Source organism: Puma concolor, chromosome A1 (assembly GCF_028749965.1).
Source record: "Puma concolor isolate L17-30 chromosome A1, mPumCon1.1.hap2, whole genome shotgun sequence".
In the NCBI taxonomy this organism is placed as follows: Eukaryota; Metazoa; Chordata; class Mammalia; order Carnivora; family Felidae; genus Puma; species Puma concolor.
The window spans coordinates 76,585,533-76,604,249 of record NC_141667.1 but is presented as its reverse complement, the minus strand read 5'-3'; the positions used below and the strand labels follow the sequence as shown (position 1 = coordinate 76,604,249).

Sequence of the window (18,717 nt, the reverse complement as noted above, 5' to 3'; positions counted from 1 at the left end):
GGCATTTCTATTTTTAAGGTTTTTTTTTTGTTTTTTGTTTTTTTTTTATTTATTTTTGGGACAGAGAGAGACAGAGCATGAACGGGGGAGGGGCAGAGAGAGAGGGAGACACAGAATCGGAAACAGGCTCCAGGCTCTGAGCCATCAGTCCAGAGCCCGACGCGGGGCTCGAACTCACGGACCGCGAGATCGTGACCTGGCTGAAGTCGGACGCTTAACCGACTGCGCCACCCAGGCGCCCCTCTATTTTTAAGTTTTTGAGGAACCTCCATACTGTTTTCCACAGTGGTTGCTCCAGTTTACATTCCCACCAACGGTGCATGAGGATTCCTTTTTCTCCACATCCTTGCCAACTCTTGTTACGTGTTGTCTTTTTGATACTAGCCATTTTGACAAGTGCGAAGTGATGTGTCATTGTGGTTTTGATTTACATTTTCCTGATGATTAGTGTTGTCGACCATCTTTTCATGAATCTTTTGCCCATCTGTATGTCTTCTTTGGAGAAATGTCCGACTAAGGTCCTCTGTTCATTTTTTAATTGGATTATTTGGGTTTTTTTGATGTTGAGTTGTAGGAGTTCTTTGTATATTTTAGAAGTTGACCCCTTAATAGATACATCATTTGCAAGTTTCTCCTCCCATTCAATAGGTTGCCTTTTTTGTTTTGTTGATGGTTTAGCTTGAGTACTTTTGTTGGCTAGGGAAATATTCATTAGGAACATCATGAGCTGGATAGAGGCTTTTGATCAGGAAATAATTGAATAAGAGAACATAAAAGTGGATAATCAAGGTGGAAAGACAGCAAATCCTGGGAAGGTTAGGATTTACAATCAAATTCAATACCAATTTGACCTCTAGATTTTATGAGTTAGAAGAGGCAATGAGGAAATCTAATTTTAGGCATAAAGAATAGCAATTTAAATCTGATGTTATCCTATTTTATTTTTAGATTTATAAGAGAGAGTCTAGTAAAACACTTGAGCATGGATTATATTGTCATCTGAAATATATAAAATATGGAAGGGGGAGAACTAAAAAGAAAAACTAGACACAGCTTTATTTATTTGATAAATTATTAACTATTTAAATGCAGAGACCTCAGAATGAATCTTGAGTGATTTTGTAAACCTGTGAGCTGCTCATAAATTATTTCTGTCTCCTCCTTTTTTTAGTCTCAGGATGAACCATGGCCTTTGAGCTATAGTAGGGGTGCCAGAGATGAGCAACACCATTAATGGGAATATTGAGTATAAAGATAGGAGCTTCAAAGAGCATTGACACCTCTGTTAGCAGTTTGGCTTTCTCCAAAATTTTCTTCCAAGTTGTCATTGGTGACCAACTCCTATTCAAGCTCAGTCTCCAAAAATAGTTCAACACTGTAATACAGCTTTGTAGTCAGAACATCTTATTTTAGGCAAGAGAATTCTTTATCTCACTCTTATTGGTCTTTTTACTTGGATTAGATAAGTTTTGGCCCTTATTTTCCCCTTTCTTTTGTAAGGAGAACAACAAGTGTTGAAGACAGTCAAGAAAGGAGTATTTGTTTAAGTTTAAAATCAGAATGAAAATAGTAACGATGTCCTGAAAGTGTATTGTTTTAGAATTTTTTCCAAACCTTTGTAAACAACTATTTGTTATTTATTATAATAACAATGTAATTTTGAAAAATGCCTTTTTTGGTTAGTGTGTCATTTGTATTAATCACATCCCTCATCTACTTCTGAACAAGATTTAAAATAGCTCTACTTTGCAGTTCGTATTGAGTCAACCTGATTTTTTTTGTTTTGTTTTCCTTCTGTTTTAGCCACCGGAAAGACAGATTGTGGTTGGAATATGTTCCATGGCAAAGAAATCCAAATCCAAACCAATGAAGGAAATTCTTGAACGGATCTCCTTATTTAAATATATCACAGTAGTAGTATTTGAAGAAGATGTTATTTTGAATGAACCAGTAGAAAACTGGCCTTTATGTGATTGTCTTATTTCTTTCCATTCTAAAGGTATTAAAGAATGGGGTGGGAACTACTTTTATCCTCTTATAATAAAACCAATACATACTAATTGTAGATTATTAGGTAAATTAGAAAAATAAAATTAAACCTACCCACTCTCACAGATCAGTGTTGCTAACATTTTGATATATTTCTTTTCAGCCATTTTTCCTCTGTGTATTTTTTAAAAACAAATTTACTATTACAGTGTATATGTCATTTTATATTTAATTTTCCATTAACTATATCGAGGTTTATTTTCCTTTCATTACATTCTTCAGAGACCTGATTTTCAATGACATCTTAGCTTGTCATCATGAGGATATACTATAACATTTAGCCAGTATCTTAACAATTAGTGTCCGGTTTTCACTATTAAAAATAGTGAAAAATAGGTTGATGAATCCTTTGAAAGTATATCTTTGTTACTCTAAGTTATTTAGAATGAATTCTTGAATTATTGAATATTTTAAGGTCTATGCTTTTGTCATATAGAAAATGATGTTTCCTCATATACATATTTATATTTTATTTCTGAGGCGCTTAATATTTGAATTTTAGACTTTACTCGGTTTCTTTTATAAACCAAAGTGAAATATAATTAAACTTCAGTATTACTTGATGGTGAAGTATGCCTTCATAGTAAAACCCACTAATCAAAATTATTAGTGAATATCTGAAATTTTTATTACCCAGTTATCTGTGAATTAAATGTATTTCTTACTAAGAACTATAATTTAAAAGATAAGTACTCAGTTATAAATGAATTCACATTAAAGCAAACTTGTTACCAAAATATGTAATCTCTAGCTGTGTTAAAGTTTCACTTTACTTAGGTATTCAAGAAACGTCTTCAGCCAGAAAGGGGTGGAGCATGTTTGAGACTTCTTGTGCTCCTATAGCCTATAGAGAAGCCAAGGCCCTGGTCTTTATAAACTGAAGTCCTTTATTTCAGAGAATATGAAAATTAGCTTATCTTTGAGGGTAAGGTTTCTTCCCTTACTACTACATGGTTCTTCCTACAGAGCTATTTATTTGCTTGTAAAAACTAGGTGCTCTCCAAGGTGATATCCCATATGCTGTCTCTTGGTAAGGGAAATGTCCTCTTTAACCACAACAACAAAAGCAGGGAACTGAATAAGGGTTCCTATATGCTGAGTTCTGTTAGGAAACGTAAAATCATAGACCTCGAGATATCTTTATGACAAGTGATGAATTCTTCTGAGAGTCTTTACAAAAGTAGAAGGGTTTATAATTTGTGGCCAGGTGATTCTAGGTAGAGTACTTTCATTACATTTTAAAAACTAAAAGGAATTTAGGAATAAGTCTTTTTTAACTGACTGGTTTTTTGTTTAGTTTTTTTTAACATCAGTATGCCTTAGTACTTAACTTCTCCAACTGTTCCGATAATGCTACAAAACACAGTGTCTTCACAGGTATACTATAGTATGCTATAGTTAAATTCTAAAGTTATGCATACCTAATGATTTTTACTCTATTTCTTCAATTAGATATTCATTAAAATATTTTCATTTAAGGAATAATAATATTTATTGGGAGCTTATTATGTCAGGTACTGTGCTAAGTGTTTTATGTATACTCCTTGATGGAGTTCCTCCAAAAACTGTACTAGGTAAGACTGTCAAAATACCCATTTATAGTTGTGAATCAGGGGCTGAGAGATTTTAGGTAAATTTGCCCGAAATCACGTAGCTAATGAAAGATGGAGCCAGGACTTTGGACCCTGTTATATTAACCTTTAGGGAATACTGCCTTACCATCTCTAAGTAATAGGTATTGATGGATAAAACTGGAGCTTTTAGCGTCGATACAGACAGCATAGTAGAATCATTAAAATGCTTTAGATACTTTAGGCCTCTTACTATATCTGCCATTTGATTTATTTTCCTTGTAATTAGTAATTTTACCAAAGGCTAGTAATTTTTGAGTTAATTTCTGATAACGTTGACCTAGTAACAGCAAGTATGATTCTACTCATATACTTTATATTTAGAGCATATCTTTGCAAGAGAATTAACTTTTGTTTTTGCTATTTTAAAGATGCATAAATTCTTTGAATTATCAACAATTTATATGTATAGATATCAAATTTAAAAAGTGAGAAAGTTATATATATTTTAAAAATCACCAAGTGATTGTGATATATTTATTTATATATAGATTTCTGTTTGTGTATGAGGTAATCTTAACTTTTTATCAGTGACTTTGAATAATCAGGTGTTGACTAATGTGTCAGTGCTCTAAATTTGGTTATATAACCACTAGCTTATTGTGCCTTATCAATCAAATTAACTAGGAAAAAATAAGACTTATTAATAGTACGTTAAGTTTTATGTGTTTATTTTTCCATGATTTATATGGAAAGTAGTGATAATAAAACTAACCTTTTATCAGAAATGGCATAAATTCAAATTGATAAAGTTATAGATGTCAACTTACCTTGAGATTGTACAGAATATGTTAATAATATGTGTTCTTAGGATTTCCACTGGACAAAGCAGTTGCCTATGCAAAACTCAGGAATCCATTTGTAATCAATGACTTGAATATGCAGTATCTCATACAAGATAGGTGAGTGATGGAGATGGCTGAATAAGGGAAGGAAAATTAACATTTATTTAGGATATACTGTAAGCGATACGGCATCAGGTGTTTTCATATACGTTAATTTTTGGTATCTTCTAAATAATACTTAAGAATAGGTATTTATACCCAATTTTGTAGATGAAGAATCTTGAAAATCAGGGAGATGAATCGATTTGCCCAAAGTCACAAGTAGTCCTGCAAATAGTGGGACGAGGACTTAAACCAGATTTATTTAATTTCTGGAGTCTACTGAACCACTGAAAATTATGAACAACATCTCTGTCATGATGACTGATGATGAAATTAGGGCTATACTAGATTATTTTTAATGGTAAAGTGCAACTGTTTTGAAAAATACCTCACTATATTAGCATTCATTTTACAGGTCAAAAGCATGGATTTCCAAGAGACACTGTAAAATACAAATATATTTATTTATATTGTTTGATGTTTCACTCTGATGGCTACCCTTATGATTTCACCAACATTTGATTTTCCTTTACGTGAACATTACAATATGAGATTATATGTATGAAAACACTTTATAAACTATAAGGCCTTATGGTTTTTTGTTTCTGGTATTCTGTTCTTCCAGATAGTGACATTATTGATATCTAAAACTTTAAAACATTTTTCCTAGTTTTCCATATTAATACATGCTTATATGTTATATACATATATATGAAAATGCATATTTACTTTAAGAAATTTGGAAAATAAAAGCATCAAGAAAGGATTTTACCCTGCCACCGTATCTATCATATTTTTTTCATATAGAAAGCAATATGTACATGGACTTACATTTTACACATTTACATTTTACACATTTACATTTACACATTTACACACAATACAATGAACATTTTCCCGTGCCATTAAATATTCTTTAGGTATAAAGTTTTTAATGGTTAGGTAATATTCTGTCATTGCTTATAGCAACTTTATTTGACCATTTCTTTTTATACATTTACATTCCCAATTTTAAATGTTAGTATTTTATTATGCCACATAAAGTATTGTGCAGACATTTTTGTTTTAATATTGCATAATATTTCCTTTGAATACATATTTTTTTGATACTTTAAATGACAAATTTTTTATTTAAAAAATAAGGCTTGATATCCATGCCTTTTTAGTAATACAGTAGTAATAATGTACTTGTGAAATAGAATAAAACAATACAGGATGTTTTCCCTTTTTTTCAGGAGAGAAGTATACAGTATTCTTCAGGCTGAAGGTATTTTACTTCCACGTTACGCAATTTTGAATCGTGACCCAAATAATCCCAAAGGTAAGAGTAAGAGATTTTGAGCGAGCTGCCTTTTGTCACTCAACATACTTTTGAGCCACTTCCCTTCTATAATTAAGTAGAAGGAATTTGAAGAATTCATAGTATTTTGTTTACTTTTTTTTAAAGAAATGAACCAATTAAGTATTATGTTCAGTTGAAGTGTAGCACTATAAGCTAAAAGACCCAGTAATAATTTAAGAGTTATATATCCTACTTTTCTTTGGTTTGCATTTGACATCTATTTGGGAAATGTAAAGAAGAATTTTTAAATTATGTGCTTAATAAATTTGTATTGATTAGTGTAAACAAGTGATTTATCTCTGACTCTTGAATTAAGCATTAGAAACTTCACACTAGAATGCTGTGATTAAATTTCTGATGACTAGGAATTTTGAAATCTTATTACCTACTAATGTCTTAAAGCACCCTTTGCTTCATTTTTCTGGTTATCTAAAACATAACATGTAAGTTATATATAGCAGTCTAAAAAAACCAAGATAAATGTTTATCTGCATTAAGATTTAATGTTCTGATAAGAGTATTTTAGGGAATTCTGATGATTTTATTGTATCTAAAAGCAACTTTTATTAAAAACAAAATATAACATTTATTATCTGTAATAGGGAACTTCCCTCATTTGTCTAGAGGTAAAAAAATAACTTCCTAATTAGAGTGCTTGCTTACTTTGTATAGGTTACTTTAGTAACCTGAATAATTTCATGTTTTATAGTATCTGTGATACAAATGATCCCTTACATTTTTCAGAAGATGATAGCGTTCTAAAATTATTTCTCAGTCTTTCTTGTTGGTGTCATTTCCTATCTAACTTTGTATTCTGTGGATTGATAAGGTGAAATGACAGATTCATAAGATTTTGAAGAAAAGCTATAGTTTTTAATGTCATAGATCATAGATGTTGATGTATGTTGTTTGCATAAATAGTTTTAACTAAAATCAAATCATATATTATCCAAGCTTACTTTTCTTTGTAATCTCCATTGTAGTAAAAACTTCAATAATAATACTATTTCCAGATAATATACAGTATGTAATTTTTCCTGATGTTCTGTTTGACTTCTAGAGTGCAATCTGATTGAAGGTGAAGATCATGTAGAAGTAAATGGTGAAGTTTTTCAAAAGCCATTTGTAGAAAAGCCAGTCAGTGCAGAGGATCATAATGTTTACATTTACTACCCAACATCTGCTGGTGGTGGAAGTCAAAGACTTTTTCGGAAGGTAAACCTTTGTTATCCCAGGGAATACTGTTCTTCATACTTTGTGCAAATTTTACTAAAAGTAATCAAGTATTTAATAGAATTAAGACTAAGAATGTATCATTTAGGAATAAATGAAAACTCTTCTTTGTTAGAAAAGCAAGGCATTATTTTATTTTTTAATGCGATGCATGCAAAATTTCTAGGTACAAAGTATGAAGAGTATTATTTGATTTCATTTGCATCTTCCAGTTATGTATCTGGCCTATGAGAAATTCAGGTAAAGATCAGCAGTATTTAAGAAAAATGGCACCTTGGGGCACCTGGGTGGCTCCGTCAGTTAAGCCTCCAACTTAGGCTTAGGTCACGATCTTGTGGTTTGTGAGTTCAAGCCCCGCGTCCGGCTCTGTGCTGGCAGCTCAGAGCCTGGAGCCTGCTTTGGATTCTGTTATCTCCCCATCTCTCAGTCCCTCCCCTGCTCGTGCTCTGTCTCTCTCTGTCTTTCAATAATAAATAAGTGTTAAAAAAAAAAAAAAAGAAAAATGGCACCTTAGGGCACCTGGATGGCTCAGTTGGTAGAGCATGCGACTCAGGGTCTGAGTTTAAGCCCCACATTGGGCATGGAGCCTATTTAAAACAGAGAGAGAGAAGAAAAATAGCCCCCAAGATGGATGATTCATAGACAAAAATAATACCAATAATTTTTACATACATGAATGACAGTATGCTTAAAATTGCACCCATAAGAGGATGTGGAGAAACAGGAACCCTCTTGCACTGTTGGTGGGAATGCAAACTGGTGCAGCCGCTCTAGAAGAGTTTGGAGGTTCCTCAAAAAATTAAAAATAGACCTACCCTACGACCCAGCAGTAGCACTGCTAGGAATTTACCCAAGGGATACAGGAGTACTGATGCATAGGGGCACTTGTACCCCAATGTTTATAGCAGCACTCTCAACAATAGCCAAATTATGGAAAGAGCCTAAATGTCCATCAACTGATAAATGGATAAAGAAATTGTGGTTTATATACACAATGGAGTACTACATGGCAATGAGAAAGAATGAAATATGACCCTTTGAAGGAACATGGATGGAACTGGAGAGTGTTATGCTAAGTGAAATAAGTCATACAGAGAAAGACAGATACCATATGGTTTCACTCTTATGTGGATCCTGAGAAACTTAACAGAAACCCATGGGAGAGGGGAAGAAAAAAAAAAAAGAGGTTAGAGTGGGAGAGAGCCAAAGCATAAGAGACTCTTAAAAACTGAGAACAAACTGAGGGGTTGATTGGGGGTGGGAGGGAGGGGTGGGTGGGTGATGGGTATTGAAGAGGGCGTCTTTTGGGATGAGCACTGGGTGTTGTATGGAAACCAATTTGACAATAAATTTCATATATTAAAAAAAATAAAAAATAATAAAAAATAATATTAAAGATTTAAAAAAAATTGTACCCATAATAAAATAAATGCAAATGAAGTCTAAAAGTTAATGACATTGAATTACTTTTTGGATTGCCAAAGATCTAAAAGATTGAGGTAGTTGGAAAACAAGCACAAGCCCACATGTTGTTGGCAGGAATGCAAGTTAATATAGCCTCTTAGCAATATAATTTAATAATACATTAAGATTTAAAATGTGTGTACATTTATAATCATGGAAATTCAAAGAAAAAATTCAGTGGGATACTATTTTATATCCATTAGAGTGGCAAATATTAAGTCTAACAATACCAATTATAGTAGAGCAGTGGGAACTAATATATGTGCTAAGAGAACTCTAAATTGTTAAAACAGTTCATAAAGGATTTTGGCATTATCTATGTATGTTGAATATGAGCACCTAGCAATTCTATCACCTGGTAATTCTACTTGTAGTATATACATTAGAAACCCTCTTGGACATGGGACACATATAAGAATGTTCAAAGCAAAACTGTTCTACTGACAAAAGCTTAGAAAACAACCAAAATATCCATTAATGAATGAATTCCATGTACGTACACAGTGGAAAATTCTATAGTAGACAAAGTGAACAAACCAGGTTACATGCAACAACATGGTTGAATCTAAGAAACATTATTCTTACCATTCATTGTATATTTATGCTATTTAACTTACATATAAATTGTAATTATGGTAGAAAATAATACAGCGTCAACTGTATAGTAAGTGTTGTTAAATACTTGTGCACCAAAAAAATTTTTTGGAAATATCTAAGATGGAAAGATATGGTGAAAGTTTATATTAATAAAATGAGATGAATAATTTAGTTTTTATATTCATGGGCATCTTTGTTTTCAGATTGGCAGTAGAAGTAGTGTTTATTCCCCAGAAAGCAATGTACGAAAAACAGGCTCATATATATATGAAGAGTTTATGCCCACAGATGGTACTGATGTAAAGGTAGGATTGATTACAGTATATTTTAATTTTGTATTTAGTTTACCGATGGCAACAGAAAAAGAGATTACCCTTTAATTAGTTATATCTATATTCTGGATCTCTTTTTTTTTTGTGACTAGAGATTGTTAATCTGTTTTGTATTATGAATGCCTTTGACAGTCTGAAGGCCATGGACCCTTTTTTTAGAATAATGTTCTTAAATGCTTAAAACAGGATTGCCAAGGAGACAAATTTTATTGAAATACAGTTATAAAAATATTTAATAAACAACTTGGTGATATAATAAAATGTATGCTTCTTTAAAAGGACATTAAATAATAAAGCAGTAAAGGTCTAATAGCCACCAGTTTCTAAGCATTGATTAGCATAAATGATGTTTGAGATCCGCAGCAACCGTAGCATAATGTAAAAATATGTTTGACTTCTTTTGGTGACAGACAAGGTCTTAATTGCTTTACCTTCAGCCAGTCTTGGTCTAAGGTATAAACCTGATCATGAGCCTCTCCTTTAAAATTCTCTTATGGATTTTTGTTGACCAGAGGATAATAATCAGGTTCTTAAGTGTGGCATACAGAATGTTTCAGTCTGTCTTCTATCAACCTTATTTCTTACAGTATAAACTATACTAAATAATTTACTCTTATCTGAATACATCATGCTCTTTAACACCTCTGGCCTCTGTGTTAATTACCTGTGCTTGGAGTGCTGTTCTCTTTCTCATCTGCTTTTCATTCTATGCTGTCCCTCACCACCACCCCCATTTTTTAATCTTCCTTTTGGCCATTACTTTCTTTTATGTTTTTATAATTAACTTGTACCTCTCCTTTGTTAAACTTAAAACAATTTGAAAAAGATCACCTCATATACAACCTAGTATTCCCTCATAATGCTCAGCATATCAATCTCTCCAAAGAACAGAACTTCACTTTACCATTTTTTTGCCATGTTATTGTTTATAACCTTTTCCATTGTATTGAAAATTTTGGCATGTGAAATAGAAAGAGGTGTGAAATGAATAGTCTGGAGACTGAAGTAAAGTTTTATTATTTTTCTTTTAGTTTGTTGTCTGCTGTTTTTTAAAATACATTTTGAATAATATAAAAATTTTTATATATTTTAACTTTAATGAAAGGTTTATACAGTGGGTCCAGATTATGCTCATGCTGAAGCTCGAAAATCTCCAGCCCTCGATGGCAAGGTGGAACGAGATAGTGAGGGAAAAGAAGTTAGATACCCTGTTATTCTGAATGCACGCGAGAAATTAATTGCTTGGAAAGTCTGCCTTGCTTTTAAGGTAAGATGTTTTAAAGGCCATACAGGCCCCTGTCAAAGAAATTCTAATGTCTTTTTTGAGTAAAAGAAATGTTATTTGGGCATTTAGTGGTAGAAGTAAGCTGAGAAAATAAAAATGATACATTTAAATGGTTTATGTACTTTTCAGGGGATTCTTATAGCGCCATTAATAAAAATACATAATAAATGAAGGACTTTGTTTCTCTCTATTTTATCTGTTATATAAAAGGGAATTTTGTCAATTTATTCAGAAATTAAAATGATGGAGGAAAACTTAACTAAAACAGTAGCATTAACCAGTGTTTAGAGGTATTATTTAACATGCTTAAAACAACTGGTTGCAAGTACTATTTACTCAGAATTGATACATGATTGTTTTCTTGAATAAAAAAGGTCTTCAGTAGTCTTCTAGCCTTGGTAATACATCCTTTAGCCTATTTGTTGTATATGATAAAATGTGTTTTTGAAAGCAATACAAATAACATTCCTTAAAGAAAACTTTTTACTGCTAACATTTGACTAGTTCCCTCAGTCTACATCATTAGGTTTCCAGTAATGTATGGTAAAGATTTAAATAGAAGTAGTACAAGTTGCATCTAACAAAGGATAAACTTCACCTTTTTGAAGTCTTGTCTTGAGTTATAATGTAAAGACTAGGATGTGTTACTGGTTATTAAATAATACTTTATGTCTTAATAATTTGAAGTCACTTTTATGGAAGGAATATTATCCTGTAAGTATATTTTAATAGCTTTGTACGAATTATCTTAACTTCGTAATACCAGGATTCTAAAAGACATGACTTAAAATCATATTTATGCTAATGTGTCATGATTTGAATGTAAAATGCAGAAGTTAGAAAATTCTTGGAGCCTTAGTAGGAAATTTATACCTTGCAATGGTTTTCTTCTCCCAAATAAAATGTATTTAATTCATTTCAAGTGCTCACAAGTATATAGTTGTCAAGTTTTAAAAGATTCAGAACGAAGGGCACCTGGTTGGCTCACTTTGTAGAGCCTGCAACTCTTAATCTCAGGGTTGTGAGCTTAAACCCCACAGTGGGTGTAAAGATTACATAAAAATAAAATCTTTCTTTAAAAAAAGATTCATAGGGATAATTGGACATTTCCTCTGGGACATATCTTCAAAACTACTTTTTCTTTATGTTTTCCTTTATGCTTTGGATTAAAGTGATATAATTTCTACTATCACAAAATTTTACAAAGCCTTTAACATTTTTTTTACTCTTTTTAATTAAATATTACTTGAAGAACTTCTTGTTACGGTAGGTTATTTTTTGGCCTCTCTAGTCCCTGAAGCATTTTTGTTCCATATTTACTTCATGGTGTGGAACTAAAACAATCATATAGTATGTTTGACATATTTTCAGAGTACTCAGGTTACAGATGAGTAATTTCATTACTTACTATGAAGTAAACTAAGGTGCAGTAGTACATTTTTAGGCATTTATAAAATTTGATATGTTGTAATAAGACTAGAACATTGTGAATCCTAATTCAAATGTAACTTTAAAGTTTATAATTTATTTTAAATAGCAAACAGTTTGTGGTTTTGATTTGTTACGGGCCAATGGACAGTCCTATGTCTGTGATGTCAATGGCTTCAGTTTTGTGAAAAATTCCATGAAGTATTATGATGATTGTGCAAAAATACTTGGGTAAGAATTTTTTATCTTTTTCTTCTATACCTTTGTTATAGCTAATGCATAGTAGGTATTCAGAAACCAAATAATTGTAAATGCATCAAACGATCAGAATCTTGTAAGCACTCTAGAGTAAAAACAAATGTTCACAAAATGACATCTCCAAAGAACCATGACAAATCTTTAATTATACTTCAGGATATCAAAGGCGGATTAATTTAGGGCCAATATAGATGAAGTTTTAAAGATACTTAACTTCATAGATTCACAAATATATACCGTGATTATTACAGTGATTGTTAGTCAAAACAGCTAATTTGTTAGGTTACTTGTCCCTCAAGATTTTGATACATAATTGAAAAGGTTTAATTCTCTTACTTTAAGGTACAAAATGAATATTCATGAAAGAAGTAACCAGGGTAAAATAGAAATATTTGGAATTCAGGGTTCTTTTGAATGATACTGCTTTCTACAAGCATATGTCAGTTAAAGATAATCCCATGAGATTATTAGTGAATTCAAAAGAAAATATTGCATGTAGAAAGACCATTTTTATATTCTTTGACCTATTTTCTTATACTTTGATTTAGAAGATTCATAAGACAAATATTTTTGAACCATTTCAAAGTATATATGACAGAGCCATAAGAAACTTACATTTTAAAATGTGTTGTCATGGGGCACTTGGGTGGCTCAGTCAGTTGAGCATCTCACTCTTGATTTCAGTTTAGGTCAAGATCCCAGATTGGTGGGATCAAGCCTCATGTGATGCTTAGCTTGGAGTCTCCTTAGGATATTCTCTCTCTCTCTCCCTCGCTCCCTCCCTCCCTCCCTCCCTCCCTCTCTCTCTCTCTCTCTCCTGCCCCTTTCACCCACTCATGCATGCACTCTCTCTCCCTCACTGTGTCTTTCTCAAATAAATAAATAAATAAATAAATAAATAAATAAATAAATGTATTGTCCTAATTGGAGTCAGCTTTTATAGAATATTTTAAAGATTGGTGAACTTAACCCTTAAGGTGAAATTTAGGGGAGCTTACTAAATTTTAGCATGAATAAGTGCTGAATTTAAGCAAAACAAAAAATGTTTTATAATTACTTAACATGTTTTCTGTTTTTAACCCTATTAGTAAAGTATAATAGAAATTTATTAAAAAAGAGCCACAGTATTTAGAGTAACTTCAAAAGTGATCAATAAACTTGTAAGAAATGATCCGTAGCCATAAAGAAGAGCCAATCTTGGTTTTCAGATTGTATCTATAAGTGCATATGATGCAGCTTTAGTGATTTATTTGAATCCAATGTGACTTATATTTTAAAACTAACGTAAATAATTAATAATTCCAAATTCATGGCATCTCTTTAGGGTGTTCTTATATACCAGTTTAGAACTGCTAATCTAATTTTTCTTTATCAGGATTGAGTCTTTGAGTTAATTTTTGTGTGCTGTAATCACAGAGTCACTAGTTTGACTTTAATTTCATTGATTATATCATTAGTCATTAAGTACTGAGGTTTGCCTTAAAATAAATTAATTCTTAGCTTTTTATTTTTGTATCAAAGCAATATTGTAATGCGAGAGCTTGCTCCACAATTTCATATCCCCTGGTCAATACCCTTAGAAGCTGAAGATATCCCAATTGTACCAACTACATCTGGAACTATGTAAGTTTGAATATTTTCATTTAGAAATTCCTTGGGTTTTGTACATCAGTCTCTGCTATTACAATAAAGATTAAATTTCTAAACGATCATTGGACACTTTACTCTGTATGTTTTCATATAATTCACTTTGCAGATGGAAAAATAGACTATATGCTTTTGCAAGGGTCCACCTAGACTAAAACTCTTTTGTATTGTTAAAAATAAAATCTGAAAGGGGCGCCTGGGTGGCGCAGTCAGTTAAGCGTCCGACTTCAGCCAGGTCACGATCTCGCGGTCCGTGAGTTCGAGCCCCGCGTCGGGCTCTGGGCTGATGGCTCAGAGCCTGGAGCCTGTTTCCGATTCTGTGTCTCCCTCTCTCTCTGCCCCTTCCCCGTTCGTGCTCTGTCTCTCTCTGTCCCAAAAATAAATAAACGTTGAAAAAAAAAAATTTTTAGAAAAAAAAAATAAATAAAATCTGAAAAAAAATTAAATAAAATCCTGAAAAATGCTTGTATAACTATAGAACTATTGAATTAAGTCACAAAAATAAAGGAGGTACCAACAGGTATGTCACTTAAAGTTTCATAGTCAGTGGCTGTACAGCTTTTATTCTCTTATTGTATAAAGAAAAAATATAGAGTTTTATCTTGAGGTAAATTAATTAGATCAGTATTGCGAAAGTGTTTTATAATATTCTAGTGAAAATTACTGCTTGAAACTCATCTGCTACTCAGGTGGGTTGACCAAATGCTTCATATTTACAAGTTAGACATTTACATTAGCATGTTAAATATTCTGCGAAGGGCTGGTTGGGATGGAGAAACACAAATATTTAATTTTGTTTTAAACCAGTATTCTCAAACTATTTAACATAAAAAGTTTTAGGTAACTTATTAAAATCCTGCAGGGTTGTGTTCTGTGGCCTGTAGTTTGTCAAACACTAAATTATACCCTAGCATTCTTTCTAAGACAGTTTTATCTTCTAGTAATTTAAGTTTGAAGTACTTGTTCTTCTTACAAGGGCAAAATAAATATAGCAGCTATCAAGTAAAGCTTTATTTTGCTTTGATTTAATAATAATTAATCTCTGCTACAGACCAAGTATTTTATGAAGTTCCGGGATTGTCATTCGTTTACTTTTATTCCAAAGTTAGCATAGTCATCTCTAGAGAAGAAGCTGATATATAGCTTAATATTACTCCTCCTCCAGCTTCGTAAAATCTTTTTAAGATTGGATTTGATAAAATTGATAAGATTGGATTTGATAAAATTGACTAGTTGTTACAAGTACTATCTCAATAGGAAACTTTTTGAAATGGTATAAGATAGCTCTAAAGAAATGAGATGTTGTGTGAGTCTGAATTATATAACACAGATCTTTGTTAGAAAATTGAGAACTTTTATTTCATTTTAGGATGGAACTCAGATGTGTCATAGCTGTAATACGTCATGGGGATCGAACACCAAAACAAAAAATGAAAATGGAAGTGAGGCATCAAAAGTATGTTTTAAGGGGAATAATTTAACACTTAGGAGATAATTTAAGATTTCTGATAGGTGATTAGCTATTTTGATCAATACATCATACAGGAAAACTGTTTTCCCATTTCTTGGCCATTAATTTGAACCACTGGATGGAGACAAAATCCATTTAAAGTAATTGTATATATTAGCATCTGAAAATTATGATGGCAATATCCGTAAATTATCATCCATCTGACCTAACTTTCGTTTATTGTAAAAGTGTAAACATCCTAAGATGTTAAATTTTGGTTTGTTATTCTCTCACATTGCTTTCTCTGAGTCCTTGAACCTCTCAACCTTGTAGAAAAAACTTGGTAGAATAAAAGTTTGTTATTTCTATTCACTATTTGATTTGGAAATAATAAAAATTTAAAACTTGAGCCAATAAATATGTGTTGAAACATTTTTTATATGTATATGTATGCAGTGATTTCAGAGAACATAATATGCAGTTTTACAATCATATATTCAGTTTCCATCATGAGAAAACTTTTAAAAATAATCTATAGTGATTATTAGCTTGCCGTGGTTAGGAGAATACCAAGTTTTGTCACTGACAGTAGATGAGCAACCTTGTATAGTGAAAGAGGACATACAGTATTTGAAATCCATAGACCAAGTCCCATGTCTTCATTAATTGATTTATGTTAAGTATATGGTGGTAATAGTAATTATTGCAAAGGACTAACTGTGCTCTTTTGTTTTAATAAGATTTTTCGATCTTTTTGAAAAGTGTGATGGATATAAATCTGGGAAATTAAAACTCAAAAAGCCAAAACAATTACAGGCAAGTGCATTTGACTGCTTGTTGGTTATAAATTGCTAATGGCAAAGTAACATAAAAATTCAGTTCTTTATTATTTTATAGGAAGTGCTGGACATTGCCCGACAACTTCTTATGGAGCTGGGGCAAAATAATGATTCTGAAATTGAAGAAAACAAGTCAAAACTTGAACAACTTAAGACCGTATTAGAAATGTGAGAATATTTTTGAAACCCTTAATTTTGATAACTAAATTTGATAACAGTGTTCTTTTATAATGTATGACTTTCTATGTTAAGTTGCCTTCACAGTTTGATCGTTTTCCACTTTAGTGCTGAAGCTGAAGAGAAATTAGCGAAAGTTTAGTGAGACTTTTATTTGCACCAGTGAGAAAATAGATTGTTGTGTTGAAGTTTCTTGTTTTAGTTTTACTTTTAATTTTGATGAGAAACATTTGGATCTTTTATGAAGTACCACTTAGGATGAAAGCAACATGGCTAACTTGAGCACAGATTAAATGTTGTTTAAGTAAAAAACAATTTTGAACTATGCTTTAGTCAAGTGAAATTGATAACACCAGTATTACTATTGGAAGCTTTACATTTGGCCACCTAGAATCTTATTTCCTTAATTTTTTAAATGCCCATACATTTCTGTTTTATATATTTCTATACTTTGTCATCTCTTCAAATGTCTAACTTTTGTAGAGAAACTTTTTTGTGTTTTCCTTTCTAATGTGATTAGAATGACTACCTATGGTACAGACATTCTGCTAAGAGTATTTTAAAGAATTCAACAATTAATTAAAAATAGAGGAGGGCATTAATATGTAGATTTAATTTTCTCTAGATGGATTTTAGTTTCTCTTTAAGAGGTTTCATTGAACACTTACTGAAAATTGTTCATTCCACTTGCCATTTTGTTTTTCAGGTATGGCCATTTTTCTGGAATAAATCGTAAAGTCCAACTAACTTATCTCCCTCATGGTTGTCCTAAAACATCTAGTGAAGAGGAAGGTATATCACTATTAATGCCTATTGTGTTTTAATTATATGTAGAGACTTATTACTCATTGTACTGCCTTTGGACCCTCTCCTTTGTAACAGTTAAGGAGCTGACATGCTGAATAAAGGAAAATTAAAGTGGAGTTTTGTCAACTTTGCTTTCTATCCTTTAAATAGAGGATAGATTGGGCCTCCTGGGTGGCTCAGTTAAGCGTCTGATTTAGGCTCAGGTCATGATCTCACGTGTTGTGAGTTCGAGCCCTGCATCAGGCTCTGTGCTGACAGCTCAGAGCTTGGAGCCACTTCAGATACCTGTGTCTCCCTGTCTCTGTCTGCCCCTCCCCTGCTCACATGCTGTCTCTCTCTCTCTCAAAAATAAATAAAAACATTAAAAAAAATTTTTTTTAATAATAAATAAATAAAGGATAGTTTACCCTTTAAGGAAAGGATCTATTTTATTTTAAAAACTGTAGGACTCCCCATTTACTCTGGGGTTGTTTCAGAAACCTTATTTAAATGTTACTTAATCGGTCCCTTTCTTCCTCTTTTGGTAGAAGAGGGCAGAGTATTCAGGAAGAAAGCTCAAAAAGTACAAAAAGACTATTTGAAAGAATACACAATAATCATGTTTCTAATTAGTTAATTTCCTCCACCAATTAAGTCTGAATAAAGCATTTAAATAAGGTCATTCTCCTAAAAGCAGTCAGCATAAAACTCCAAAAATTCATTTACGTTTTAAAATAAAAATGGGCAGACGGGTGCCTGGTTGACTGGTTGGGTCAATTGAGCATCCGACTTAGGCTCAGGTTATGATCTCATAGTTTGTGGGTTTGGCCCCGCATTGGGCCCTGCGCTGACAGCTCAGAGCCTGCAGCCCACTTTGGATTCTTTGTCTCCCTTTCTCTCTATCCCTCCCCTGCTTGTGCTCTCTCTCTCTCTCTCTCTCTCTCTCTCTCTGTCTCTCTCTCTCTCTCTGTCTCTCTCTCTCCCTCTCCCTCCCTCCCTCCACCACTCTCTCTCTGTCTCAAAAATAAATAAATAAGCATTAAAAAAATAATAATAATGGGCAGAAATTGTAGAAACCATTTCATGAAGAAATGTAGATGCCCAATAAAACAGTTATAATAATAGTAATAATTACTTTTGCCTGTCTCACTAGCAGAGTGTTTTCTTATTATTTTGTCAAATCATTGTTAAAGAATGTTGATGAGAATATAGTATGAGTGGATTTCAGTCTGTTGGTAGGAGTATAAATTGATGTAGCCCTTTGAAAGGTAATTTGGCAATATAAGAAACTTCAAATATGCTTTTACCTTTT

The 18,717-nt window shown here is 32.3% G+C and overlaps 1 protein-coding gene across 30 annotated transcripts in view; it reads left to right on the top strand.

Moving 5' to 3' along the window:
- Window positions 1–18,717, top strand: part of PPIP5K2 (diphosphoinositol pentakisphosphate kinase 2) — a 72,954-nt gene that overhangs the window by 7,043 nt on the left and 47,194 nt on the right. For 28 of the 30 annotated variants that reach the window (XM_025924278.2, XM_086687941.1, XM_086688157.1 and 25 more), the window contains 12 exons: window positions 1,804–1,999; window positions 4,492–4,582; window positions 5,803–5,888; window positions 6,970–7,124; window positions 9,407–9,508; window positions 10,641–10,802; window positions 12,358–12,479; window positions 14,028–14,129; window positions 15,523–15,609; window positions 16,344–16,419; window positions 16,501–16,610; window positions 17,326–17,411. In XM_025924278.2, the coding sequence (XP_025780063.1) occupies window positions 1,804–1,999; window positions 4,492–4,582; window positions 5,803–5,888; window positions 6,970–7,124; window positions 9,407–9,508; window positions 10,641–10,802; window positions 12,358–12,479; window positions 14,028–14,129; window positions 15,523–15,609; window positions 16,344–16,419; window positions 16,501–16,610; window positions 17,326–17,411 (1,375 nt within the window). Of the gene's footprint in view, window positions 1–1,803; window positions 2,000–4,491; window positions 4,583–5,802; window positions 5,889–6,969; window positions 7,125–9,406; window positions 9,509–10,640; window positions 10,803–12,357; window positions 12,480–14,027; window positions 14,130–15,522; window positions 15,610–16,343; window positions 16,424–16,500; window positions 16,611–17,325; window positions 17,412–18,717 lie in introns of all 30 variants that reach the window. The other 2 variants (XM_086687781.1, XM_086689362.1) reach the window with 1 other exon arrangement.